The sequence below is a fragment of the Chrysemys picta genome, chromosome 1 (assembly GCF_011386835.1).
Source record: "Chrysemys picta bellii isolate R12L10 chromosome 1, ASM1138683v2, whole genome shotgun sequence".
Taxonomy (NCBI): Eukaryota; Metazoa; Chordata; order Testudines; family Emydidae; genus Chrysemys; species Chrysemys picta.
Window position 1 is genome coordinate 346,708,609 of NC_088791.1, and position 26,754 is coordinate 346,735,362.

At 59.4% G+C, this 26,754-nt stretch overlaps 1 protein-coding gene across 4 annotated transcripts in view; it reads right to left on the reverse strand.

Annotated features, from left to right (window-relative positions):
- Positions 1 to 26,754, reverse strand: part of PDE2A (phosphodiesterase 2A) — a 373,783-nt gene that overhangs the window by 23,109 nt on the left and 323,920 nt on the right. For all 4 annotated transcript variants that reach the window (XM_065596463.1, XM_065596471.1, XM_005292199.5 and 1 more), the window contains 7 exons: positions 26,338 to 26,497; positions 25,401 to 25,453; positions 22,782 to 22,856; positions 20,133 to 20,174; positions 16,477 to 16,545; positions 9,193 to 9,323; positions 5,342 to 5,453 (listed from right to left, as the gene is read on the reverse strand). In XM_065596463.1, coding sequence (XP_065452535.1) covers positions 5,342 to 5,453; positions 9,193 to 9,323; positions 16,477 to 16,545; positions 20,133 to 20,174; positions 22,782 to 22,856; positions 25,401 to 25,453; positions 26,338 to 26,497 — 642 coding nt within the window. The remainder of the gene's footprint in view (positions 1 to 5,341; positions 5,454 to 9,192; positions 9,324 to 16,476; positions 16,546 to 20,132; positions 20,175 to 22,781; positions 22,857 to 25,400; positions 25,454 to 26,337; positions 26,498 to 26,754) is intronic.

Sequence of the window (26,754 nt, forward strand, 5' to 3'; positions counted from 1 at the left end):
GCCTAATTAGCCCTCATTATCTCCCACAAGCACCTGACACCCGCTGGCTCAGGGAGGGACGGACAGCGATCGGCAGCAGGGACACAGACAGGGAGCGGGCCTGAGCACTGGGTGTACAGAGAGCCCTGGCGAGCGGGATCTCCCCCAGGGTGCTGCCTTCGGCTCAGCGGTGTTAGGGTAGTAGCGGAGATCAGGGCCCTACCATGCTAGGCGCTGCACGTACACAGAGCGAGAGCCAGTCCCTGCCCCAAGGAGCTTACAGTCTACACAAATGGTGGGAGGGGAAACTGAGGCACAGAGCAGGAACAGTGGCAAAGCTAGAAATGGAACCCAGATCTCCTGACCCCGCCCCCCCCCATCCAGTGATCTAGCCACTAGGCCACACCGCATCCCCCACAGGGCATTCCAGGGAGTACAAGAGAAATGCTCAGAGGGACTAGGAGAGAGGAGGGCAGGACAACGCGGAGGTGACGGGACAGAGATGCTGTCCAAGGGGGATAAGCTTTGTGTCCTACCGGTGAGGGAAGTCACTGCTTTAACCGCAGCCCTGCGCTATTGGTGGGTTCCCCCCAAGCCCCCGTTAATACACCTCTACCTCGATATAACACGACCCGATGTAACACGAATTCGGATCTAACGCGGTAAAGCAGCGCTCCGGGGGGCGGGGGGGCTGCGCGCTCCAGCGGATCAAAGCAAGTTTGATATAACGCGGTTTCACCTATAACGCGGTAAGATTTTTTGGCTCCCGAGGACAGCCTTATATCGGGGTAGAGGTGTACCATCAAATGGTTTCTAAACATCTGTGGATTCCCATTAATTCCCCCATCACACACACACACACACACACACCGCCCCCACCCATCACCCTGGGAGCAGCGGCCATCCTCAGGGCAGGAATCAGTTCCTCTCTGGGAGAGACTTTGCCTCTGTCAGGCATTAGGCCCAATCGGTGAAGTTATTTCCTGGTCCCCAGTGCAATGCTGATGCTATGCCCCATAGTGCCACCGGAGGGTGCCCCGAGCACGAGGCTGAAGCAGATGTTCACTACCGTGTTCGGGTGTGAGTCTGTGTGGTGGGGGGTTTGGAGCAAGCCACATCAAGGAGTCGGCACGGGTCGGCCTGGCTGAGCGTGCAAAGGAGAGCGCATCAGGTGCGTAACCAACGCCAGCCCGTGTGACTGTGTGAGATCCCGGGTGTGTCAGTGAGCAAACACATGAGGGTATCCACCTGTGCGAGGGAGTGTGTCACCACTGGCGTGCCGGTGTACACTTGGGTGTGCCAGCAGATGCGCATGCAGCCAGATGCCGTTGCCTGCAATAGTGCGAGGCACGTAAGTGCATGTGACCCAGCGCTCGTGTGTACATACATGAGGGTGCCTGGGTGTGTTCACTAACCCTGAACTGCAGCAGATCTAAGCCCCCGGGAAGCAGGTTGGGTGTAGAACTGGGCGGGAAACAGTTTTCCCAGCCTGGAAATATTTTCCAGAGTTTGCAAGTTTTCACGTGACTGTGGACAAAAAGTCGGATTCGAACGTTTTTGCAAATCAAAAAAACAAAAATGTTTCGGCTTCGGTCAGTCCCAGTGGTTCCTTTTGCTCAGTTGAAAGGAACCATTTCCTTCGGATTGCAATGGTTTCTTCTTTAACCTTTTCTCAGTTGAATGAGCTTCAATGTCAAAGCAGAAAGCCGGGAAACTGGACTGTTCGGCTTTGAAAATGTGGAAACAAAATGTTTTGACAATTTCAGAACTTTTTTTTTTAATCAAACTTGTTGCCAGCCGGGAGATTTGCCAACACGGACCTGGTTTCCTGAACGGTTTCGACAAATCAGCATCGTTTGATGAAAAAAACGTTTGTCAAAAAGTTCCTGACCAGCCACTAGGGGGCAGCGTTACACACACAGTCCGTTACCCTCCTAGAACGCCAGCTTTGGAAGTCTGTTGCACATGGGGACGAGTGGCCACTCCCCAGCACCAGCCAAACTGAGATCCTAACCCAACCCAACTCCCTCCTGTCCCATTCTGGGGAAGCGCCATCTCTCTGCCCAGGGATCACCTGGGGCCAGTGTTATTATTAAACACCTCTGAACAAAGAAACCACCTCTTGGGGAGGCGGAAATATGAACAATAGTGAAATCCTCCCTTTAGCTGCCTGCTGAGATGGGAGAGAGCAACTGCATCCTGGCAAGCATGCCCATGCACCGGGCGCTTTGTGTAATAATAATAATAATCTGCCTCCATAAGGGCCTGCTTCCCACTTAAGGCACTGGACTAGGTCTCCAAAGATCTGGCTTTAATCCCTGGCTCTGCTACTGACCAGAGACAAGTCACTTTATTGCTGTGCCTCAGTTTCCCATCTGTAAACCGGGGCTGACGATTGTGTCTTGTCTACACAGTCGGTTCCCAAGGGCAGGGACCGTCTCTTACAATGTGTCCAAGCAGCGCTGTTCCTTGGATCTGCTCCAAGCTGATACCTCCTTCTCCTCCCTTCACGCCCCCTAACGCCCAAAGAGGGTGATGCCTGAAAGGACTTGGGCCTGTCTAAGCACTAGCTCCGAGCCCTTCCGATGGTCAGCGTGTGCAGCTCTGCTTCCCTGTGGAAACGGGGCGACGCTGGCAAAGCTTGGCACGAACGTCACATGGCCAGATGCTTCGGCGCAACTAGGCAGCTTTAGTCTTGTGGGACGCTGATACGGAATCAGCCCCGCTGATGTGCGTATGGACCGCTGCCCCCTGCTGGACGGTGCCGATGTGCGTATAAACCGCTGCCCCCTACTGGATGGTGCCGATGTGCGTAGAGACCGCTGCCCCCCGCTGAATGGTGCTGATGTGTGTAGAGACCACTGCCCGCCACTGGATGGTGCCAATATGCGTATGGACTGCTGCCCCCTGCTGGATGGTGCCGATGTGCGTATGGACCACTGCCCCCTGCTGGATGGTGCCGATGTGCGTATGGACCGCTGCCCCCGCTGGATGGTGCCGATGTGCGTATGGACCACTGCCCCCTGCTGGATGGTGCCGATGTGCGTATGGACCCCGCCATGATGCTGATGTGCGCATACCCCGTGCTGGGTGGTGCCAAAGTGTGTATTCACCACTGCCCCCTGTTGCTGTGGCTAGGACGGGTCACACTCTAATGGCTGGGGTCCTGAGCAGAGGGCTAAGCCCCACCACCCCCAGTAAGAAAAGGTGATTCTCCTCTAGCTCATGTTGTCCGAGGTCTGCGTTTTACTGCCCGTGCAGGACGCCACAGGGGCCAGCGAGCCATTGTGAACATACCCCAGCGCCACGGGCGGCCAGGGGACAGGAGGCAGACAAGGGTGTTGGCAGGGCATCCCCCGTTCTCTGCATCCCTGTGGGTGGAGCGAGGTTCCTCCCGGCCGACCTGCCCCTATCAGCGCTGGCCAGGGCATTTGCGATTCAGATCCACGTGTCCCGTTTAGCCAAGCATGGCAGCGTGGGCTCCTGAACTCGCCCCTCCCGGCCTGATGAGCGCTGTCAGAGCAGCGGGCCGCGGCGGGCTTGGGGGCTGAATGACAGGCGGTGTAATTAGCGGCACCATGACGGGGGAGGGGTGGGAGGGCTGCGGAGAATGGAACTGACTCATTTCTATCTGGCACCGAGCTGGGACGGAGCTGATGGGCCTGTCCGGGCTAGGGGTGCCAGGTGTCCAGTTGAAAAGGGACCATCGCAGTGCCAGTTAGCACTGCTGATCGGGCCGTTAAAAATCTGGTTGGTGTGGGGCTCGCAGGCTCCCTGCCTGGCTCTGTACAGCTCCCGGAAGCGTCCAGCATGTCCCTCCAGCTCCTAGGCATAGGGGCAGCCACGGGGGCTCCATGCACTGCCCCCGCCCTGAGTGCCGGCTAAACAGCTCCCATTGGCTGGGAACTGCGGCCAATGGGAGCTGCGGGGGTGGCGCCTGTGGACAGGGGCAGCGTGCAGAGCCCCCTGGCCGCCCCTTCGCTTAGGAGCTGGAGGGATGGGATGCCACTTCCAGGAGCCACCTGAGGTAAGCTTCACCCAGAGCCCGTGCTCCTCATCCCCTCCTGTGCCCCAGCCCCCTGCCCCAGCCCAGAGCCCCGTCATGCATCCCAAACCCCTCATCCCAGGCCACACCCCAGAACCCACACCTCCAGCTGGAGCCCTCACCCCCTCCCACACCCCAACCACCTGCCCCAGCCCAGTGAAAATGAGCGAGTGAGTGAGGGTGGGGGAGAGCGAGTCACGAAGGGAAGGGGGATGGAGTGAGCAGGGGCGGGGTCTCGGAGAAGGGGCGGGGCAGGGGGTGGGGCAAGGGTGTTCGATTTTCTGCGATTAGAAAGTTGGCAGCCCTAGCCTGGGCGGATCCGGATGGGAAGGGTCACACCAGCAGAGGAAAGAGCAAAGTGGCCTGGCACAGCCCGGAGACCCGGCCAGGGGGCAGGGCAGAGGGGGTAGGTCAGACAGGTGCTGAGAGGCTGGATTCAGACTTGAGCTCTGGGGCATTGTCAGTCCTGGGGCAAGTCACTTCATCCTGGAAACTGGGGGCGAGGTTTCTCTACCTCACAGGTAGAACTTTCATCCATCCGTGCCTGCCGGGTGCTTAGATACAGCCAAGGAAAGTGTACAGATCACTGGGGTACAAACGTAGCTAACCCCACATGTCCAGACATGGGAAGCTCCCGATCTGGGGATGGGGATTCCCCCAAAATGTGTGGGACTGGACCTGCCTTTCCTGGCCTACAGGATAATCAGCTCTGAGTTTACCTGGAGACCTATGAAACATCCTCTCAACAACACTGTGACCTGCTCTCCGCTCTGGCCTCCGGAAGAGGGGGCGTTATGGGCCCCGCCACATGACAATGCTGGAGCCAGTCTGACAGCCCTTCCCTCCTCACAAGCTTTTCCAGAGGGGATCTTGGCTTCAGAGACCCCTCCTCAGGATAGCAGGTCTCTCTAGGAGCTGGCCTACAAGGCGGATAAGGGCCAGCTACTGCTACCAGTCAGTGGAGTTTCCTCCCTTAGCTGAAGTTGTCGAGGCCTGCGCTGTGGAGCTCAAAGCCCAGGGGTCTAGCCCCATGTTGGCAGGGGGTTGAGAGTTGGGGCGCGGCCTGCTGTGAGTGCCTGGTTCAACCCCCTCAAATACCCGTCTTGCCCCATTCCCTCTCCCAGTGCAGCGATGACCCGGCACCGCCACTCGATGCCCCATGGCTCTCCGACGGAGCATGGACACTCAGTCCAGCCCCTGACCCCCACTGAAAGGCGGATGTAGCCAGCTGCCCCCACTCCCATACGCACTGCTGCAGCGGCCGCATGGCCCAGCACGTGCAAACGTGCGTAATGACCGAGCGAGCTGCCCTCTTACCTGGCACTCGCACTTCAGTTTCTGCTCCTTCTGGAAGGCCAGCGTGCTGGTCAGGACGGTGGAGGTGTAGCAGAAGCAGTGTTGGATTCTGTGCTCGTCGGCCTCCGTGTAGCTGAGGCAAGAAGAGCGGCACGGTCAGAACAGGGACGGCGCGCGGTGGCTCCTGCGGCCAACGCCGCTCAGCTGGGGAGCCTGCCGGTGCTGCCTGTCCAGAGGAGATCCACCTCACTGACATGCAGCCACCTCTGGGGCAGGACATGGCAGCTGTTCCCCAGTGCACCGTGCATTCCCCTCCTCTCTCCCCAAGGCCCAGCTCCCCGGGCCCATCACTGCCCTGCCTCAGTTTCCCCAGCTGTAGGACAGGAATGCGGCAACTGACCCACCTTGCAGCAGGGTGGGGGTGAGGATTCCTACACAGTCTATCAGGCCTCAGGTCAGGTCAGCCGGGATTTGCCCTCATCTGCTCCTGTCCCCTTCCCAAAACCCTGGCCTGGACCGGCCCTCTCGAACGGGCGGTGCCGACCTCGCCCATGAAACGGTGGCAGGCTACTGGCGGGATCAGGAAAGGAGGGGATGGGGCTTTGCTCTGTTGTTATTATTCAGCTCTGAATCCAAGTTTCAAGAAATGAATTACCCAGCGAGGGGGCTTCTCTGCCTGTGGATCAGGGGAACGCTTCACTGCGCCTTTAACTGGAGCTGGTGCCTGGCTCAGACAGCGCCCAAACCTGGCATGGACACTGAAGGCTCTGATCAGCAGCACAGCCCTTCCTCCGTCCTACACCCGCTTGGGTCCCAAGCACCAGGCAGTAAAGGCCCAGGGCACAATTCTACCCTGTCCTTCCTCGTGTGTCGTCAACTGGAACATGCAGCTGAACACGACACCATTCTGAGTGGGAGCTTTTTTACATCCATGTGGCATCTGGCAACACAGCCCCCCTGCTGCAGAGAGTTCCACCGGTTAACAACATGGTGCTCAATGGAGAGGTTCTTTGCATGGTGTGACGAAGTGGGACTGTTCTTAATGTTTCCTCTGAATACTGTAGGGGTGCCTCAGTTTCCCCTATGCATTTCTTAAGTCTCTAGGTGGTGGGATAAGGGGGTGTAATTGTTGCAGAGCAAAGGGCCATTGTGCATAAATGGACGACACTCTGTCTCCTGGCAACTAATGGCTGGGGCCCTTCCCCCCTGCAAGGTGATAGCTAAAGGTGTTGGGGAACAAAGGAATCAGGTGACCTCCTGGCCCCGGAAAGAGACAAAGGCCAGAGAGGAGGGGCTGGAGGGTGAGTCAGTTTGGAGCTGGCTGGGGACTGTGGAGTGAAGTGCAGACGTGGTTGGCTCACTGCCCCCCAAAATGGACCCGGCTGAGGGGTCTTGTTCTCTGTACCTACAAGCTCTGTTTTAGACCATGTTCCTGTCATCTAATAAACCTGTTTTACTGGCTGGCTGAGAGTCACGTCTGACTGCGAAGTGGGGGGTGCAGGACCCTCTGGCTTCCCCAGGACCCCGCCTGGGCAGACTCGCTGTGGGAAGCGCACGGAGGGGCAGAGGATGCTGAATGCTCCAAGGTCAGACCCAGGAAGGTGAAGCCGTGTGAGCTTCTTGCCCCGAAGACAGTCTGCTCACAGAGAGGAGACTTCACCAGAGTCCTGCCTGGCTTCGTAGGGAGCAGTTCCAGAGCATCGCCCGGGGACGCCGTGACACATGGTGCTAGGGTTACACGTATATTCCAGGTCACTCCATCGAGTGAGCCCTTGGTCTCCTCTCACGGAGTGGAGGAGAGACTGCTGGGTTTTCACTCCATCCTTCCTGGTTTAAAGACCCCGGTCCAATCCCCTCCACTCTTCCCCCGTATTAATTTTCTGCCTCCAGTATCTGATGCTACAGGCTGAGGCAAGGAAGTCCCGAGCCCCTCCCCACACCAGCCAAATGCTCTAATTAACGTCGCTCGAAGCATCTACACAATCTCAAGACAGCTCGATTCCCTTTGGACCCGTGGCACCAATCAGTGGGGGGCTGATGCTCCCCCGGGGTTTTCGCACTTGCTCAGCGTTTCACAGGCCGCAAAGCCTGGCTGCTCTGAAGCAATGGCTCTGCCCGACCTCAGGCCAGTGGTCCCGCTATGGCTGCATGCCGGCCGCTGACATCCCAGCCACACTGATGGAGGAGCAGCCAGGCCGAATGGTGGCAAGCAGAATTGCACCCCGGCACGTCCCAGTTTGGCCTGCCGGCGCACGGGGACTCTGTCCCTGTATGGCATGTCGCAGGAGGTCTGCCAAGAACTCAGCTCCTAGCAGCACCGGCTCATGCACTGGGCGGGTAAGACAGGGAGGCTCCCCAGCAAGACAGACTTGGGGTCCCTGTGGGAGGAGGAGGTGGGTGCATGGGGGCCGGAATGGGGTTGGGCTTGGGGGTATCCCCCTGCAATCCTCCCCCAAGAACTTCTGAATTGGTGGTGCTGCTTTAGACTGGCTCGCCTGTCTCCTACCCACCTGGCTCCCAAGCAAGCGTTCTCCCTGCAGGGAAGGTCTGTCTGCCCTGGGAGGCGTGAAGGGAGGGTCTGCAGGCTGCACACGGCTAAGTGCATTGACGGGGGTTCCTGCACCGTAACTCATGGCCAAGAGCAAATCACGAAGATCGCCAGAGAGCTCTGGGCCAGCGTTGGTACTGAACAAGGCTAAGATGGAGGGGTTTGGCTGGGGGAAGTTCCTAGCCACGCTTATTGCTGCAGGGCCAATCAAGAGCTCAGCCCCTCTGCACTAGGAGCTGTACACAGCGTGAGCAGCAGACGGTCCCTGTCCCGAAAAGCCGACAATCTCAGTAGACCCAGGATGGGGGAAGGGGTAGGAGACACCAGCTGAGTGACCGATGGGTTAGCAGCAAACGGCATGTCAGTGCCATGGGGTGGTTTTTTTGGGGGGGGCTGTTAGTGTTAGGGAGGTATCAGTTAAATGGGAAGGGAAGGGGGGTGAGAGGCATGGGGCAGGGGAGGAGACACGGTGTGGGGAGATGTTAAGGGGAAGGATCTGCAGGGGAAGGGGAGGGCTGGAGCCAGCAAGTTCTCTGAATGGCCTGAGGACCCTGCTTTGCCCCCACAGCTTGGAGTCTCTGGCTGATCTCGGCAGCTTTCCGCAAGGCCACATGGCAGGACGTGGGGAGTGGAGGCAGCACCCGGTCCTAGTGCCCCAGAGTGCACGGGGGACAGTTCGGGGTCCAGAGGAGTGCTGGGCGGAGAGGTGGCCAAGGCTGGGCTGCATTTTACCCCATCCCCCTCCGTACAGCACTCCCTGTAATGGATGACTTCCCCCCATAGCGATCCTGCATTAGAACGGGGCAGGGGTCATCCCCCCAGCTACAGGAGCCCCCCGGCTCCCTTCCAGCAGCCCCAGGAGTTCACAACAGAGAAGAACGCAGCCGACATGGTCTTACACGCAAAGGTGCAGCCAGAAAAAAACTCCAAGGCCCAGCATGCAAAGTCCCAGTGTGGCCTTCTGTTTGGATCCAGGCGGAGCACACTGCATGCTGGGACTTGTAGTCTGCAGGCAGCTGGGCTCACCGCGATCTAGCCCAACGGCCACCAGCACAGGCCGGGAGAGTGGGAGAGACGGTGCGGCAGCGAAGTGACGGAGCGATGCCGAGCGGTCGGTGCATGGGGACCAGGGCTGGAACCGGCCAGGTGCTTGGGGCCACGGCTCTGCTTTGGGCTCCGGACCCCGCCCGTAATCCGTGCCCCGTCAGCACAGCTCTGCGCAAAGGCGCAGCCAAGGGGCCCCGGCCCAGCCGTAAGGAGCAGAGCCGGTGTCAGCGCGGGGCTAGCGCCCACGGAGCATCCTCCCCAAGAGCCTCAGACTCACCTCTCTCCGCCCTGCTTGTTGAAAGCGCAGGCTAAGGCCACCACCTGGGAGGTGGCCCGGCTAATGACCGGCACACACAGCATGGAGGTCACCTCGAATCCCAGCATGTTGTGAAGCTGCTTGTGTTCCTCCTGGGAAGAGAAGATCAGACCGGGGTGAGGGTCAGGATGTGGGGCAGGGGAGGATCAGATGGAGGTGAGGGTCAGGACGTGGGGCAGGAGAGGGTCAGATGGAGGTGAGGGTCAGGACGTGGGGAAGGGGAGGATCAGGCCGGGGTGAGGGTCAGGATGTGGGGCAGGGGAGGATCAGGCCGGGGGGAGGGTCAGGATGTGGGGCATGGGAGGGTCAGACCGGGGTGAGGGTCAGGACGTGGGGCGGAGAAGGGTCAGACCGCGGTGAGGGTCAGGACATGGGGCATGGGAGGGTCAGATAGGCGTGGGGGTCAGGACTTGGGGAGGGGCATACCGGGGTGAGGGTCAGGACACAGGGCAGGGGAGGGTCAGACCCCGGTGAGGGTCAGGACATGGGGCATGGGAGGGTCAGATAGGCGTGGGAGTCAGGACTTGGGGAGGGGCAGACCGGGGTGGGGATCAGGACACAGGGCGGGGAAGGGTCAGACCGCGGTGAGGGTCAGGACATGGAGCATGGGAGGGTCAGATAGGCGTGGGGGTCAGGACTTGGGGAGGGGCAGACCGGGGTGAGGGTCAGGACATAGGGCAGGGGAGGGTCAGACTGGGGTGAGGGTCAGGACATGGGGCACAGGAGGGTCAGATAGGCGTGGGGGTCAGGACTTGGGGAGGGGCAGACCGGGGTGAGGGTCAGGACATGGGGCAGGGGAGGGTCAGACCGCGGTGAGGGTCAGGACTTGGGGAGGGGCAGACCGGGGTGGGGATCAGGACGTGGGGCAGGGGAGGGTCAGACCGTGGGGAGGGTCAGGACGTGGGGCAGGGGAGGGTCAGACCGCGGGGAGGGTCAGGACTTGGGGAGGGTCAGACCGCAGTGAGGGTCAGGACTTGGAGAGGAGCAGACCGGGGTGGGGATCAGGACGTGGGGCAGGGGAGGGTCAGACCGTGGGGAGGGTCAGGACGTGGGGCAGGGGAGGGTCAGGACGTGGGGCAGGGGAGGGTCAGACCTCGGGGAGGGTCAGGACGTGGGGGAGGGGAGGGTCAGACCGCAGGGAGGGTCAGGACGTGGGGCAGGGGAGGTCACCGAGCATGGAGCAATACATTTATAGATCGATCTCGTGGCCAGATGGGAGCACTGTGATCACGCTGTCTGCCCTCCTATATAACACACGCCGGAGAACTGCCCCACAATAACTCCTAGGGCAGATCTTACAGACAAACATCCAATCTTGATTAAAATATGTCCGGTGGCGGAGAATCCACCACGACCCTGGGTAAATTGTTCCAGTGGTTAATTACTCTCAGCGTTCAAAATGTCACCTTATTTCCAGCCTGAATGTGTCTAGCTTCAGCTTCCAGCCGTGGGAACGGGTCAGACCTTCCTCTGCCAGACGGAAGAGCCCGTTGGTAAATATTCGTTCCCCCTGTGAGTACTTATGGACTTCTCAAGTCACCCTTTCACCTGCTCTCTGTTAAGCTGAATCAGTTGAGCTCTTTAAGTCCAGCCCTAGAAGTTTCATCATTCTCGTGGCTCTTCTCTGAACCTTTCTAATTTGTCAACATCCTCCTTGAACTGTGGGCACCAGAGCTGGCCCCGGGATTCCAGCAGCGGTCGGGTCGCACCAGGGCCAAGCGCAGAGGTGAAATCACCTCTCTGCTCCTACTTGAGATTCCCCGGTTTATGCGTCCCAGGATCTCGTTCGCTCACATTCAGCTGATTAGCCACCATGATCCCCAAATCTTTGTCAGAGGCACTGCTGCCCAGGATAGAGTCCCCCATCCCGTCAGCGTGGCCTGTATGCTTTGGTCCTAGGTGTAGACACAGAGAAAGGGCGCAGGATCTAGGTCAGAGGTGGGCAAAGTACGGCCCGCGGGCCACATCTGGCCCGCAGGACCCTCCTGCCCGGCCCTTGAGCTCCTGGCCGGGGAGGCTAGCCCCCGGTCCCTCCCCTGCTGTTCCCCCTCCCCTGCAGTCTCAGCTCGCTCCACCACCAGCGCTCTGGCCTGCCGCTCCTGCGGTGTGGCTAGCTCTGGCAGAGCTCCTGTTGCTCTGAGCGGCATGGTAAGGGGGCGGGGGGCGGGTTGGATAAGGGGCAGGGAGTCCCAGGGAGGGCAGTCAGGGGGTGGGAGTATGGATAGGGGTTGGGGCAGTCAGGTGACAAGGAGTAGGGGGGGTTGGATGGGGCAGAGGTTCGGGGGGGAGGGTGGTCAGGGGACAGGGAACGGCGGGGGTTGGATAGGCCTGGGAGTGCTGGGGGGCCAGTCAGGGGGTGGGGGTGTGGATAGGGTTGGGGCAGTAAGGGGACAGGGAGCGGGGGGGTTGGATAGGGAGTGGGGTCCTGGGGGGCAGTTAGGGGCATGGATCCTGGGAGGGGGCGGTCCGAGGACAAGGAGCGGGGGGGTTGGATAGGTCGGGGGTTCTGAGGGGGGAAGTGGGAGGGGGCGGATAGGGGGCGGGGGCCAGGCTGTTTGGGGAGGCACAGCCTTCCCTACCCGGCCCTCCATACAGTTTGGCAACCCCGATGTGACCCTCAGGCCAAAAAGTTTGCCCATCCCTGATCTAGGTACTGTGAGACACAGCAAAGGTAACACCCTAGCTACATGTGTGACCGTGTCTCTCCCATCCGGCTGCAGCCACCCACCCAATTAGCATCAGGGAAAGGGCCAGGGGGTCACGAGTCCTTGACACCTGTTTGCAACCTCAACCTGAGAACCGATGCCCCATCTGGGAGGCAGCATGGCCTAGTGGATACAGCACTGCAGTGGGGACACTGGCTGGCTGGGTCACCTTCAGCAAGTCACCCCGCCGCTCTGTGCCTCAGTTTCCCCATGTATAACACAGTGATGATACTACTAAAGCCCGTTGCGTTCTGTGGAAGACAGTGCTCTGTACCAGAGCTGGGTATTAACATTATTAATTCATTCCACATCGATGGCTGAGCAGCCACCCGCTGATAACAGCTAGACAGCTGCTTTCTCTGATCCCCATCTCTACCCTCGCTCGGAGCGGCAGGGGCACGGGGACGAGCGGCACTCTCTGTTCCCTACGCTGCTGCCACGGGGGAAGCTTGCGATGTGGCGGTGTCACAAACGGCTTCTCAAGGAGAAAGAGAAGCAGAGAGAGAGGCAACTGGAGAGGCTCTCCACAGCCGGTTACTGACTGCCAGCTTGGCCTGGGATGTTCATACCACTGAGCTCCTGGGCCCACGCTAAGCCTCTAGGATTTACTGCTCGGAGTCAGACTGAACAGCTGTTTACCACTTCGCCGCTGCGGCTGCTGGGCTCCACAGCCCTTCTGTTTAGCCTTTCGGGAGTGATTCCTTAGCTCCGGCACTTCGCCAGGGCAGAAACAAAATGCTTATCTCTGCCTTGCCAGCCAGTGTGCCCCGGCACTGCCCAAGAGGGGACGGGCATTTTCCTTTATATTCTTTAAAACACCAAACACGCCAAGCCCTTGTGTATTCAACAGAGAACACAACAGTAGGAACAGGCGGGGTAACACAATAATGCAATGAGCTGGTTAAGTCCGGAGGGGCCCTCTGCTGGATGGCATCGGAACTGCTAGGCTGTGTGTCAGAGGCCCTGTACTGCCGCCGAGAAGCTCCAAATAGAGCCCCGGTTTTTGCGATGGCGGCGCTCTTCCACTAGTGACTGGGCTGACAGCCACCAACGCCTCTCACGCAGCCGCGGGCAGCCTGTCAGCCGGGTTCCCAAGCGGCAACCTCAGTCCTTCCACCATCCCGAACCGTATTCGCACTTCTTTCGCTCTCTTCAGACTTTCGAACTGCCTGTCTACCCAAGGGGAGGTGACGGATTGCTCGGGCGGCACAGATAAATAACTTCCCTGACCCCGCGTGCTGGCTCATGACCGCAGCACGCGCCAGGGCAGCGTCGGCAGCTGACCCTGGGGCAGACGCTCAGCCGGCTCGGAGGTGAGTGCAGGGCTTCTGGGGGAGTTGTTATTATTTCTCAGCAGGGGTGACACCAAACCAGCCCCTTGTGTGCAAGAGAGCTATCATCCTAGCATGATCCAGACAGAGCCTGCACAGGGACTTGCACGGCCCCCTCACAGGAGTATCTGAGCACCAGGCAGATAAGCATCATCCCCATTTCTCACAGGGGGAAACGAGACGCAGAGATCGTGCACAAAGGGTCCACTAAACATCCATTCAGTGTCCGGACACCTGGGTGCTCAGATCCAGCGCTCTTCGAGCTGAGCTACTCCGGGATTGTTCGTTCCAGGAGGAACTCAGGGATCCGCTCCCAGCCCAGCCCTGCATTGGATCTGAACCCTCACACACACTGAACCGCGACGCCCATTCCCTGCGGGGCAGTTCCCCAGCTCTGAGCACTCTCCGTGGAGCTAGCGGGGCATTTCCTCCACGGCACTGTCCAGCGGCTGCTGCTCCCACCACACGAGCCCAGGCCTTGGCTGGGAGCAGAGCGTTCGCTAACAAACCTCTGTCCCCGGCACAGAGACGCTGCAGGAGGAGCAGCTGCTCACTCGGGACTCCTGGATTGCACCAGGGGCATCCTGATCACCCCTGCTGTTCCAGCCCTGGGCTACCCATCCCCACGCCCCGCTCTGCCGATGCACCTCAGTCCCAGCCTGCAGCCCCCCCGCTGTTCCAGCCCTGGGCTACCCATCCCCACGCCCCGCTCTGCCGATGCACCTCAGTCCCAGCCTGCAGCCCCCACCCCCCCGCCGTTCCAGGCCTGGGCTCCCTGAGATGAGCCTTCTGGTCACACTGCACCGTTCAGCCCGAGAATGGGATGAATAGGCTGAGACCTATCAAACTCGGTCCACTTGTCCCCAGAGCCAGGACACCAAACCAGGGTTCTTCAGCAGGGAGATCCCCCCACCCCTGCAAGGTGGGGTTTGGAAGCAGCTCCTACTGGGGGCACTACTCGGTTTCTGGCTGGGCCTATGTCTGCATGAGTGATGGATCTCAGCGCTGCCCCGCGTGACTGACAGATCACACCCCAGCACTGACCTGTCCCCTCCCTCTGGTGGAGCTGTCGGCTCAGCCTTCAGGTCATCTCTAGGACAGCCGCCCGGCATTCCGAGATTATAAAGCCATCTAGAGATCATCTAGTCTGACCTTCTGCACGACACAGGCCAACTTCCCTGAATTAATTCCTGCTTCGAAGCCCAAGAGCTGTGACTGAACTGGAGTAGAGCTTTCAGAAAAACATCCTGTCTGGAGTAAAAAATGGCCAGTGAGGCCACGTCTGGCACGAACTGTTCCAACGGTTAATTGCCCTCACTGTTAAAAAGGTGCCTTATTTCCAGGCTGAACTGTCTGGCTTCGGCTTCCAGCCAGTGGATCGTGTCAGACCTTCCTCTGCTAGACCGAAAAGCCCATCATCCTATTTCAGTTCCCCGTGTAGTTACTTCTGAACTGTGATCAAGTCACCCCTTAACCTTCTCTTTGATAAGCTACGTAGGTTGTGCGCCTTGAGTCTTTCGCGATCCGGCAGGTTTTCCAATCTTTTCATTATTCCTGGGGGTCTGATCCGAACCCTCTGCAATTCATCAACTTCCGTCTTGAACGACGGACATCAGAACCGGACACAGCAGTCCCACAGCGGTCACACCAGCGTCAAACACAGAGGTCAAATAACCGCTCTGGCCTCAGTGTCGCACTGGAAGCTGATTATTCACCACGACCCTCTAATGGGTTGTTTTGAGTCCCTGATTTCCAGAATAGAGTCCCCCACCCTGTACGCGCGGCCTGCATGCTTTGTTCCTAGGGGTATAACTTTATATGTGGTCATATTGAAACGTCCCTGGTTTGCTTGCGCCTTGCTTACCAGGCGACCCAGATCACTCTGCATCAGGACCTGTCCTGTTCAATATTTACCCCGCCCCCCAACCTCCGTGTCATCTGCAAATTTTATCAATGATTATTTTATATTTTCCTCTAGGTCATTGATAAAAATATTTAATAACATAGAGCCAAGCACCGATCCCTGTGGGACCCCACTAGAAACACACCTGCTCCAGGTTTCAGAATGGTAGCCGTGGGCACCGAACTGAGAGTCAGGACTCCCTGGTTTCTGTGCCCAGGTCTGCCACTGAGTCTATGTGTCACCTCGGGCAAATCGTGTCCCCGCCCTGTGGGATACTGGTGTTAATTCTGTAACAAGTCCACGTTCCCCTAGCACTGCTCTGTTGTTGCTTTGAGGCACACCACAGCTGCTCAGAACTTCTCATCAGGGATGCAGCCTAGACCCCCAACCCCCTGCTCCTGACACTTGAGCTAAGAGAGACTCTCCTTTAGCTCTTAGCTGAATGGGGTCTATGACACAAACCTGAGCAGTTCCGATTCCACCCAATAGAGGGCAGTGGTGCACACACCCGTCAGCTGATTCATTTAATCCCTTAGAGCAGGGCAGGGATACTCAGAAATGTGTGTGTCCCACTGGAAATGTACCGCCAGAGCTGGCCCCGGGACTATCACACTTTCCGGGTGATCGCCTGACACACCCGCCCTCTGGGGGGCGTTGGGAGAACTGCTCTGATGGTGTCACTAGAACAACACAGGAGGCTCGGTGACGATCTCGCCGCAGCTGTGGCTCTGCCGAGCCCGTAGACAGAAGAGAGAAACAGGCGTGTGCCCCTCCATCCAGTCATCTGTCAGCTAATCCGATGGTGACGGAGCTGGTCCAGGGCCTTGGACTGGCCTCTCCTGGCAGCAGCATGTTTGTGAACAGCCCAGCAACCACGGCCAGGCAGTGAGCGGCGCTCTGCAAAATGACTATTGTGTGGCTAAGGCCAGCACGGGAAAGTTCTGCCACTGTCCCTGCATGCCTATCCAGCTCCTTATACTGTGCCCATCCCCCTGGTGTCGGAGCAACCATGCACGATCAGCTATTGAGCGAGGACAAGGTGGGCTATGGGGACTGGCCTGCAGCGGAGACAGGAGTTCCTACACGCTCGGCCGTCTCCTCTCCACCCATGGTGCTCAGACATCACAGCATTGGCCTTTTGCATTAATACCGTGCCCACCTCAGTAGCATCCGAGGGACATCCAAGAGTGGTGAGGACATCCTCCCCCTTGTCCGCCCACGGCCTGCATGCCCATGCTCCCATCATGGCCACGTGGCGGGCCTCTCCCCCCGAGGCCCCGAGCCTGGGGGAAGCCCAGCTACTTACCACACTGATGTCCTGTAGGGTGATGGATTTCTTCTCCTCCACCACCTTCCCCAGACGCCCAAACGTCAGCTGCAGGCAAAGAGAAGAGAGTCAGGAGCTGGTGCACTCGGGAGGCTGAGGAAGAGGAAGGTTGGCTCGTGGGTGAAGTCGCATCACGCAGGAGCCCGGGTGCAGCGGCACACCCAGCTCCCCCACCCAGCCCCCGGACACGGTGCAAAAGGAGAAGCAGGGCTTGCAGGGCCACTACTTATGAGGAGAGGCCAGCTCAGTCTCCAAGCCCTTCCAGAGCTTGGCCCCTCCACTGAGCTCCACAGCACACACAGACCACTACAGAAATATGGCAGCGTGGACCCTGCCCCATGGGGCAGCGGGCTGAGACCCACCAAACTCCTGCCACATAGGCAGCTGCTCGATGGGATCAGCACGTGGGACACGGCCAAACCAGTGACTTGAGGCTGTCCACAGTCCTCCAGCCCAGGCAGTGCCCTTCAGCACCAGTCTGCCATGCCCATCAATTCCTACCCTTGCAATATGGCTGCAACGGCCTTTTTCATCCACCACTGAGCGGCCTCCCCGCGCACCGGGCCAGTCGCATCCCTGGCTTTAGCTCCGTGGCAGCCGGCAAAGTTTCACCGGGGATGAATCTGGCCCCCTTTGCTTTGGATTAAGGATCGGGGGGAGCTGCTGACGGCCAATCCTGCTCCACTCGAAGGTGGCTGCGCTGGGAGCAGTCTCACCTTCGGTAATAGACGCATCCCGGCGTCACGTTCTGGGCAGCAATCCGGGTCAGTGAGAGGCCGTGTCACTGCCTGCCCTGTAACCGGGGTGGGGAGCTCCCAGCCGGCAGAGCGGCATGCACCAGCGGTGCCACAGCCTCTCCCTCCTTCGGACTGCTCCCCGAAACGTGCTACTCGGAAACACCGATCGAAGCCTCAAAGTGCTTCTGAATCTCTTAGTCGGAGGTACGAGCGTCTCTAACGGGGGCGGGAGAGGTAGAGCATCGGGATGGCTCTGGCGCGGACTGGAGAGAAGACAGCCCAGGAGGAGATCAAAGACCGGATCTCAGAGAGGCCAGGCGGCACGATCGTGCGTTTCGGAAGGAGGCTAGAAAAGTGGCCGACCCCGAGCAGGGAAGTGGCAGGAAAGAAGACGAGACAGAGATCAAGAGAGCGGGTGCGGAGATCTATGAGTGTCACAGATGGCACTTAACCTTCCACAGCCACCGGCGCTCGGCTGATCGCGTTATTATCTAGCTAATGGATCTGCGTGCTGGCATCGACTGGGCTCTCGCTGGAGTGCCTGGCAGGCTGGCGCTCTAGTGATCCTGGCCCAGGCGATGGGTGAGCTGCTTAAATACTCGCAGAGGGCTGGCTCTGCCGGAAAGCATCGGCTGAGCGGAGATCAGGTCCAGTGGGCTCGGGCAGGGCTTCTCAACCTTTCTGGAATGAGGCCCTTTCCCCCCCTCCTACAAAATGGATCTCTCCAATGTAATGGAGCTAGACCTGGGGCTGTTTGTACATTGATTCCAATCGAGATAAGTCAGCCCTTCCATCCTGCTGCGAATCTGCACCTAGGCTGGGAAACCTTTTCAGGGCACGTTTTCCGGGCTGGGCAGGATTTCTCCGTTTCAGCATGGAAGAGCGCGAGTCAGGGAGGTGACCCCGGGCCCCAGGTTGCAACGCTGCCCGATGCAAATCAGAGGGGTGGCTGGCCCCAGTTTGAGTGGCAGTGGGACCCTGCGTGCGCTCACTCAAATTTGACCTGGTTGCTGCTTCATCAGATGGAGGGGGGGCTGGGCCATACCGGAGCAGTGTTGTGACACCGAGCACCAGGTTGCAATGCCGCTCACTCCACTTTGGCCCAGCTGCCCCTCTGGGGCGGCCGAATTGGCGCGAGCGGCATTGCGACCCCATGAGTGAGAGGGAAGGCTCAAGGCACCTGTCTAGAACAGGGGTGGCCAATCTGACCCTGAGAAGGAGCCAGAATTTACCAATGTACATTGCCAAAGAGCCACAGTAACACGTCAGCAGCCCCGCACCTCCCCCGCTCCCAGCGCCTCCCACCCACCAGCAGCTCCACAGATCAGCGCCTCCCCCTCCCTCCCCACACCTCCCGATCAGCTGTTTTGTGGCGTGCAGGAGGCTCTGGGGGGAGGGGGGGAGGAGCGAGGGTACGGCAGGCTCAGGGGAGGGGGTGGGAAGGGGTGGAGTGGGGGCAGGGCCTGTGGCAGAGCCAGGGGTTGAGCAGTGAGCCCCCCCGGCACATTGGAAAGTTGGCACCTGTTGCTCCAGCCCCGGAGTCGGTGCTTGTACAAGGAGCCGCATATTAACTTCTGAAGAGCCGCATGTGGCTCTGGAGCCACAGGTCGGCCACCCCTGGTCTGGAAAGTTGGATGTGCTCCCCGCCAGTTGAAAGCCGCTGGTCGACGTGCTTCACTAGCTTCGTGCTCATTTAAAGCCAACGGGCTTTATGCTCCTAAATGCCCGTCACTTTTGAAAACGGCAACGCGGAGCCTACGTTTCTTTGGTGCTTTTGAAAATGTTCGCCCAAGTCTGCCCATCCATGCACCCCCAAAGGCCTGGCCCAGCATGCACTGGGCTCCACGGATGACGTGGGATGGGTTCTTTGTGGATGGTCTCCTTTCTAGCTATCCTAAGGTGGACCACCCCATTCCTCTTGGAGAAGGAGGAGGGGATATTACCAGGACAGGCTCGTTCTGCCCGCTGGCTAGATGTTTAGGGTGGCGGCAAGGCCGGAAGGATTGCCTTATGAGGAACAGTTAACAGAGCTAAGGGCCGGAATCTCAGCCGGTGTCAATCGGGGCAGCTCCATTGACATAGGCGCTGAACATCTGGATTGTAACATCTGTCGATGGAAGCGTTCCCCAGCAGCTGGGCTGCAGTGTGCACTGCCAGAGTTGCTGGCTGCTCTCCAGATGTTTTCCGGTTGGCTTTCAAGTGGATCTATCTGGACAAAGCCTTGGGGAAAGAGGAAGGGGCGTCCTAGAGCGAAGGGGTGAGGACAGAAGCAGCCCCGGCGCTAACAAAACGAAGCCTGTGTTTACCGGCTTCCCGACGCGTGGCCTGGGAAGGGAGCTGGAGCCCAGACTCCTCCAGGCTGCAGCTGCTCTCCCGGGAGAGTTCAACGTCGTTCCAAAGCGGATGTTCTCACTTGTCGGCTGGCGTCACTGGAGGCCGTCAATCAACAAGCAAGAACACGGCCTGTCAGTGGTCGTGTCTCAGGTCTGTAATGAGAGGCCATAGGAGCTGCCACAGCTGGAGAAGTCGATGGCTCCACTTGGGTCAGACCGAGCGTGGCCAGGGCTAAAAGTGCTCATGGACTCACAGCTCAGGATGGGGCTGAGGCAAATACCCAGATCTGAGCACTCCCGAACTTGGGATCTGCAGCCACCCTTGGTGGTCTGGGTCCCCTCTCTCCTCATTGCCCCCCCCCCCGTAAATGTGCCACCCTACTCCAGGAATTCCTTCCTGACCCCAGCTGGGGAGCTGTCTATGCCTGGAAGCATGAGGACTGTCACGGTATGTACATCCCATGGCTAGCTTCATCTCTGGAGCGAGGCTGATTTAAACCCCAGCAGGTCTGGAATACAGAGCCGAGCTTTGCTGCTGAGCCCCAGAGAACATCTAACGACTTACAGGGAAGCTGATCTCCTCTTCCAGCACTTTATCTCCCACGACCTGGAGGAAACAAGAAACACAGAGGTGAGGGCCGAGGAGCTGAGGAATCGGTGCTCTGGAAAACCCTGGCCACGGAACAGGAGCTGAGAGAATTTAAACCCTTTATGCAGTAGGGTCGAATTAGCCGAGAACTGATTGTCTCTGTGAAAGCTGCTCAGGGTGGGTGAGCTTGGAACTTCGTAGCAGCAGTGGGAACAGAATCCAGGTTTTCCTGCTCCAGGTGCTCCGGTCTCTGCCCCTGGAGCGAAAGGAGAAAAGTCCCTAGCCACTATTCCAATACAGGGAACGCTCCTGTAGGATGGGTGGGGTGGGAGGGGAGAATTTACTCGAATCAGACCCAGTGTAGGGGGTGACATGACGGGATCATTTTGACCATCTCTGCATCTTTGCTGGGCTGTTTTTTATGTATGTTCCTAAAGCTCATGCTTCAGGGTTTCAGGGGTCAGGAAGGGACTTTTTGCCCCCTGGTGTATTCTGGGAGGGTTTATTTAATCTCCTTCCTCTGAAGCATGAGGGATGGCCACGGCCGGAGGTGGGACATAGGACGGGGAGGGCCAGGTGCTGAGGTGGCACCAAGCACTCTCTCCCACTCTCAGGTGCTGGGCTGGCTGGTTCTGACTTGCATGCTCAGGGTTTAACTGATTGCCATGTGTGGGGTCGGGAAGGAATTAGCGCGGGGGTGCTGGTCAAACTGGCAGGAACTTGGGGTTTTTTCACCTTTCTCCGCAGCGTGTGGGTGTGGGTCTGGGAGTGTGTGTGCACCCCCCACAAAGTTTGAGGGGGTTAAGGCGGCCAGGTGGGCCAATTTACTCCCTGGGCTCCACCTGGCGGAGGAGCCAGGGAGCAGGGGTTGATTAAATGAGGCTTAGCTGGCCAGGAACAGAGGGGCCCGGATAAAGCCCAGGAGCTGAGAGCAGAAGGGCTGGCGGGGAAGGAGAAGGGAGGTGTTTCCTGGGGCTGCAGGGCTAGGTAGCCTACAGTCACTCCCTGGGAGGAGAGAGTTTGGGCCGGCAAACCCAGCGCAGGGGGAGAACCAGAGAGGTAGGGAAGGCAGCAAAGTGTCGGGGGAGGGCAGAGCTTGGCTGCTGAGGAGAGGGCCCTGAGCTGGAACCCGGAGCAGAGGGTGGGCCCGGGCTCCCCTACCAGCCCCTGGGGACGTGGTGCAGACCAGACAGCGGAGAGCGGACTGCCGGGGACAGTTTGCCCTGAAGGACTTGGATACCCTGGAAGAGGAGGACAATAGTGACCTGGCCGGGGGCAGCCGAGTTACCAACAGGAAGCAGCAGCTCCTAGAGCGAGAGGGGCTGCAGGGCGAGGCAGGACGGGGGGAGACATGGCCAGAGGAGGGCGCAGCACCTGGAAAGAGCTAATTCCCAGAGTGGCCAGGAGGAGGCGCCCAAGGGGTGAGTGGACCCTGTGATAGGGTCACTCTCCTATTCACTGCCTGTGGCACATCACGGTCTAGTTTCCTGTGGGTCTCATTCGCTTTGGGCTCATTTCGGTATAGTGCGCGGGTGCTGGGTGGGGCTGGTGGCCTGTGACAGACAGGACACACTGTATGATCTGATCTCTGCTGGCCTTGAACTCTCTGACTCTAAAACTGTCCTGATAAGATCCCTGCCCCCCTGCGGGAATGTGTCGATTTCAACACAACTGTCAATAGGCTCCAGGCAAGTTCCAGGTGGGAACCTCCTTAATCTTCTGCCACCGGTCGCCCCTTTGGGCTCCCCAGCTTCTCCACGGCTCACCTGGCAGGCCGCCATCGAGCCAGGGCCTCCAGGCTCTGCCGCTCCCCAGCAGGGTGGGTTGCCCACCTCCCTGGGCAGCTGACAAACCGGGCAGCCAGCTCTCCAGCCCCCCGGGCTGCCCGAGGAGCCAGCCAAACATTGCTGTTTCTCCCCAAACACATTTCTTTTCTTTCTTTCCTTCCTGTGAAATTTACACACTTTTGCCCTTTGTGTCCCAATTTAGGATGAATTTTTTTGCTTTAATTCTAAAATGTGTGGCGGGCGGGAAGAGCCGGTTTTTGGCTGGCTCTGCTCACAGCGCCAGGCGCGTTCCTGGTGCCCTACGAACAGTGCAGGCTCGCCAGCAGAGGGACCCGGGCCCAATTTCCCTGCCACTCAAACAGCGGAGCTCCGCAGCGTCTCTGCTGGGGTCACCGGCATGGCCTCCATACCACACAGGGATGAGGGGGAGTCAAGCCCCTGCCCCAGAGACCCTTCGGACCTGATCCTGCGAGGTGCTGAGCACTGTGGACACCCAGCGATGTCCCAGGAGCACCCGTCTGGAACCGGTCCCGACGGGACAGGGGAGGATGGGGCTGCAGGAGAAAGCCCGGGGAAAGGAAAGCTCCTCTCAGCAGAGCAGCATGGACAGCGACAGGCAGATGGGCGCACAGATTTATTTCATGGGGGGGTGCTCTTCCTGGAGTAGCCGATGACACCCCAAGCCCCGGAACCCTGCCTCCCTCCCACTGTGCAGAAGGCCCCGTCTGTGCTCCAAGCAGGACAACTGGGTTTACTTGTTTCACGGCTGTTCCCTAGGGCGAGTTCTGGACTCCTCCCAGAACAGGCCCGGCCCGCCTGGGGCTGCGGTACCACCCACCTGGCAGAAGAGCTGGTGGTTATCTTCCGAGACCAGCAGGAGGCAGCAGCAGGGGGACTGGGTCTCCTGCTTCAGCTGGGGAAGAGAGAGAGAGAGGGAGGCAGTGGTTAGAGACGCAGAGAGACCCTATTTAGAGCAGGAAGGGGCAGCGCTCTCCAGCACAGGCAGGAGGCCCTGGGACACACCCGCCAGCCTGTTCCGCTGAGATCTGCAGCACAAATGTTGGGTAGCTTAGCTCAGCCAGGCTGTTTGCTGGGGGCCCATCACTCTCATCACCACCTGGCCCTTGTACTTACAAAGGTGAAGCATCATCCTCCCCTGGCTACAGGTGGGGAAACCGAGGCACAGCACTCTAAGTGACTTGCCCACTGTCACACAGGGAGTCAGTGGCAGAGGGAGGACGAGAACCCAGGAATCCTGGCTCCCAAAAAGTGCTACACCTGGCTGCTGAGCGGGCTCCAGGCAGAGAGTGACGGGTAGTAGGAGATAAAGGGGCCTAGGAAAGCAGAGGAGGGTTTAAACCTTTTTTTGCACAAGACTAGAGATTTAGAGCTTGGACTGAAGCGCCACTGGGCTCCCCCAGATAGAGGGAAACCATCACTTCCAACGGTCAGAGTCCAGCGGCACCTCTCTAGGGTGGCTGGGGGAGCACGTCCAGCACCACCATGCTCACCTGCACCCCAAAGCCCCCCTTCCCACCAACACAAGCTCCTCCCCAGACCCCTGTGCCAACACAAGCCAGCTGCAAGATGCGCTTGGCAAAGCAGACTCCAGAGGGCACAGCCGGGAGACCCAATTCTCCACTTAACGGCAGGGGGTGGTTTATCCCCATATACTCGGTCCGTTTCGCCCTGGCTCGTCTCAGGTTAGCTTGATTTGGGGAGCACAGAGGCACGAGCTAAACCAACAGAACCAACCTGACACTGGGGACAAGTCCCAGCACCCACCGGGGCACTTCCCCTCCTGAACCATCAGCCAAGACCCCTGGACACCGAGGGACGGTTTGCCAGAGCCAGGGCTGTGTGCAGAGCTCAGGGTCTGACCCACTCACAAGAGGAGAGGGTTGGAGCCCAGATTTGAGTCTCTGGGCTTTGTCCAGACCCAGGGACTGTGCTCACTAGAATGGGGGTTGATCTGTTGGCCGCTGGGACAGAGACAATTTTTTCAATGCTTGTATTCCTGTTGCTCCTCTCTAGGGTGGCACCGCCCGCACCCCAGTGCCCACCTTCCCACCGACAAGCTCCTCCCCTGACGCCCGTGCCAACCCAAACTCTCCCCAGGGCCAATCCAAGCCCAGGGTAAGCAGGCGCCACCCTATGGAAGGCGATGGCAGGACTTGAGCCTCCTTCCCTCCCCTTCTTAATCTAGTGCTGGTGAGAGGTGCCCGACTGAGAGCCCTGGGGATCACCCACAGAAGCAGGGCACAACATGGGCTCCGCCGATGCGTCCCCGACCCAGGGCACCGAGGAGAGCTTAGCCTCCCTGCACCGCCTGTCTTTGGGGTCTCTGCTGAGGCAGCCAGCAAAGGGGCTGCCTGTCGACATCACCCACCCTGTCCCATTCGCCGCAGAAGAGCTATCAGATGCTGCTAACAGCTGCTGACGCCAGGCTGAGGGGACAGAGGTGAGTGGTCCTGTATCCCCTTTCCTATGGCCGGAGCCTCCCAGTGCTCCCTTCTCACTCCTCCCTTTCTGACCCGGGGCCAGCCCTGCTCCCAAGGGGAGCTTTATCTGTGATGAGAACCGGCCCCCATCTCGGTGCTGAGCGTGCACCAAGGGCTGGGGCTCTCCAAGTGGCCGGCCTGGGCTGGAATGGGGGGGGATCCAGTCACAGCACTGGAGTCATCAGGTCATGGAGGGCCCTGGGCAGGAGATCCTGTGGGTGGAGCTCGCCTGTACGGACAGCCATTATTATTAGGGGTACTACAGTAGCACCGAGGGCTCCAACTCAAAACTGAGTCCCATTGTGCCAGGCGCTGGACAGACACATAGTGGGAGACACAGTCCTCGCCCTGAGGTAGAACAGCTGCAGGCTACTGGCAGTGTTCTAGCAACACCTTCAACTGTATGGACAAGAGGCATCAGCAGCAAAGAACAGCTTCTGAACCTGCCCAAATGTGACCTAAATCCTTCCAGGAGAAGGGGGAGGTGTGAGCTGCCCCCTCCGAGTTAGCGCAGCAAGTTGTTGTTCACTCTGAAGCCTAGTGACGACACTTTGGACATTGGTCAGGAGGTTGCTTTGCAACCAAAAGGGTGAGAACAGGGACCGAGGGGTGTTAAATTAAACAAAGCTGCTGGGTCTGGGCGGGGCACTCGACCCAACCCCTTTGCTAGGGCAACGGGCGCACTAGAAACGCTGATAAATAAAGCAGACACCCCGTCTCTTCCTGTTTATTCTGCCGTTCTGCGAACCTCCCCGCTCTGTCCAGCCCCTGCAGAGGGCGGCTGTGTGCAAGACGCTCTGCGGGGAGCAGCTGACATCTGCACGGCGCTAGGAACACTCCGGCAACGCTCCGCTGCGCAGCTGAGGTCACTAGCAAGGCTGCCCCGGGTTTCCCTGCGAGAACGTTCCCTCCCCGGGAGGTCAGTGGCGGTCACAGCAAAGCACCCAGGTACTTACATAGTTAATGACCTTGAGCTGGAGCGAGGCCGCGTCGAGGTCGTACAGCTCCCCTGCAAGAGCAACGAGCGAGAGCGTTAGCCGGTGCGATGGGCTGGCGGGAGGGAGTTAAGCCGCCCGGGGAAGCCAGGTAGCACCACTAGGTAACCCAGCCGGAACCAGCCCACCGCGCTGGGCACTGGGAGCTCAGTGCTTCCGGAAATGCCTGCACCGTAACGGTCTTGCTGGTGACTCCCCTCCCCCGCCCATCCCCTCCGCCATTCGTCTCCCACCAGCCAGAGGATGGTCAGTTCTTGGCGCTCCTGCTCCCTGTGGCGTGGTGGGAGCTGCCAGGCTGAGTCAGGCCATTGGCTGATGATCTCAGAGAGCTGGGCACGGATTCGCTCAGTCTCTCCTCTGCCCCGGGAGGCAGCTCAGTGTCAGGAGCCCCATTTACATATGGGGAAACCGAGGCACCGAGCGAGGCAAGGACTAGCCCACTGTCTCCCAGCCGCAGGGAATCAGGGCCCAGTACCTGCCCCCTTTCACGTCAAAGTCCAAATGCAGCTGGATGGGGCCTTGGAATCCAGCAGCCCGGGCTCCAATCACCGGAGAGCGCCAGGTGGGAAAGTGCTATGGGGCAAATGTCTCTGCAGGGCGGGCGGGCCCCCCACCCCACACAGCTCCAGGGCGCTCAGTACCACACAGGGGCTGGGCTTTGCTGCTCCGGGGCAGCTGGGCCTGGCTGGCCCCAGGTCCCGTCCACCATAGCAACTCCTCCATGCCTGTCTATCGCTCCACGGTCGCTGGATGCAGCATGGGCCGTGTGCCAATGGCCACGACCCCACACGTGGGCGCCGGCGGCTCTAGAGAAGGGGGTCCCCCACTCTGTGCTGCCTGCCGGCCCCCCTCAGTGCTCACGCCCCTCTCGGGCTGGGAAGAGCCGTCCCCCTCTTACCGCACAGCTGCAGTATCTTGCGGTCCAGGTCGCTGTAGCCGCCGTGCGTTGCCCTCTCAGTCTTGGCCAGGGAATTCTGGGACGAGCTGGTGGACAGGCTGACCTGGGGCCAGGGCTGCAGCTTCTGGAGGGTTTGGACACGCTGGTACGCCACCAGGATCTGTAGGGCACAAGAAGGTGGGGAGTGAAAGGGGTCAGGGGGTGGGGGGCTGTTCCCTTTCCTCCTGGAACCCGGCCCCCTTCCCATCCGTTAGGGGCTTATTCCGTGCACCACCCACTGGGCACGGCTGGTTACAGACAGAGCCTGGGTCAGCCACGAGGACGGGGAGCAAGAACAACTTCAAGCCTCAAACCCCATGTAAACCTTCCCCTCCCTCCACATGGCCCAGTTCCCACTCGCACACCCAGGTGGCCTGC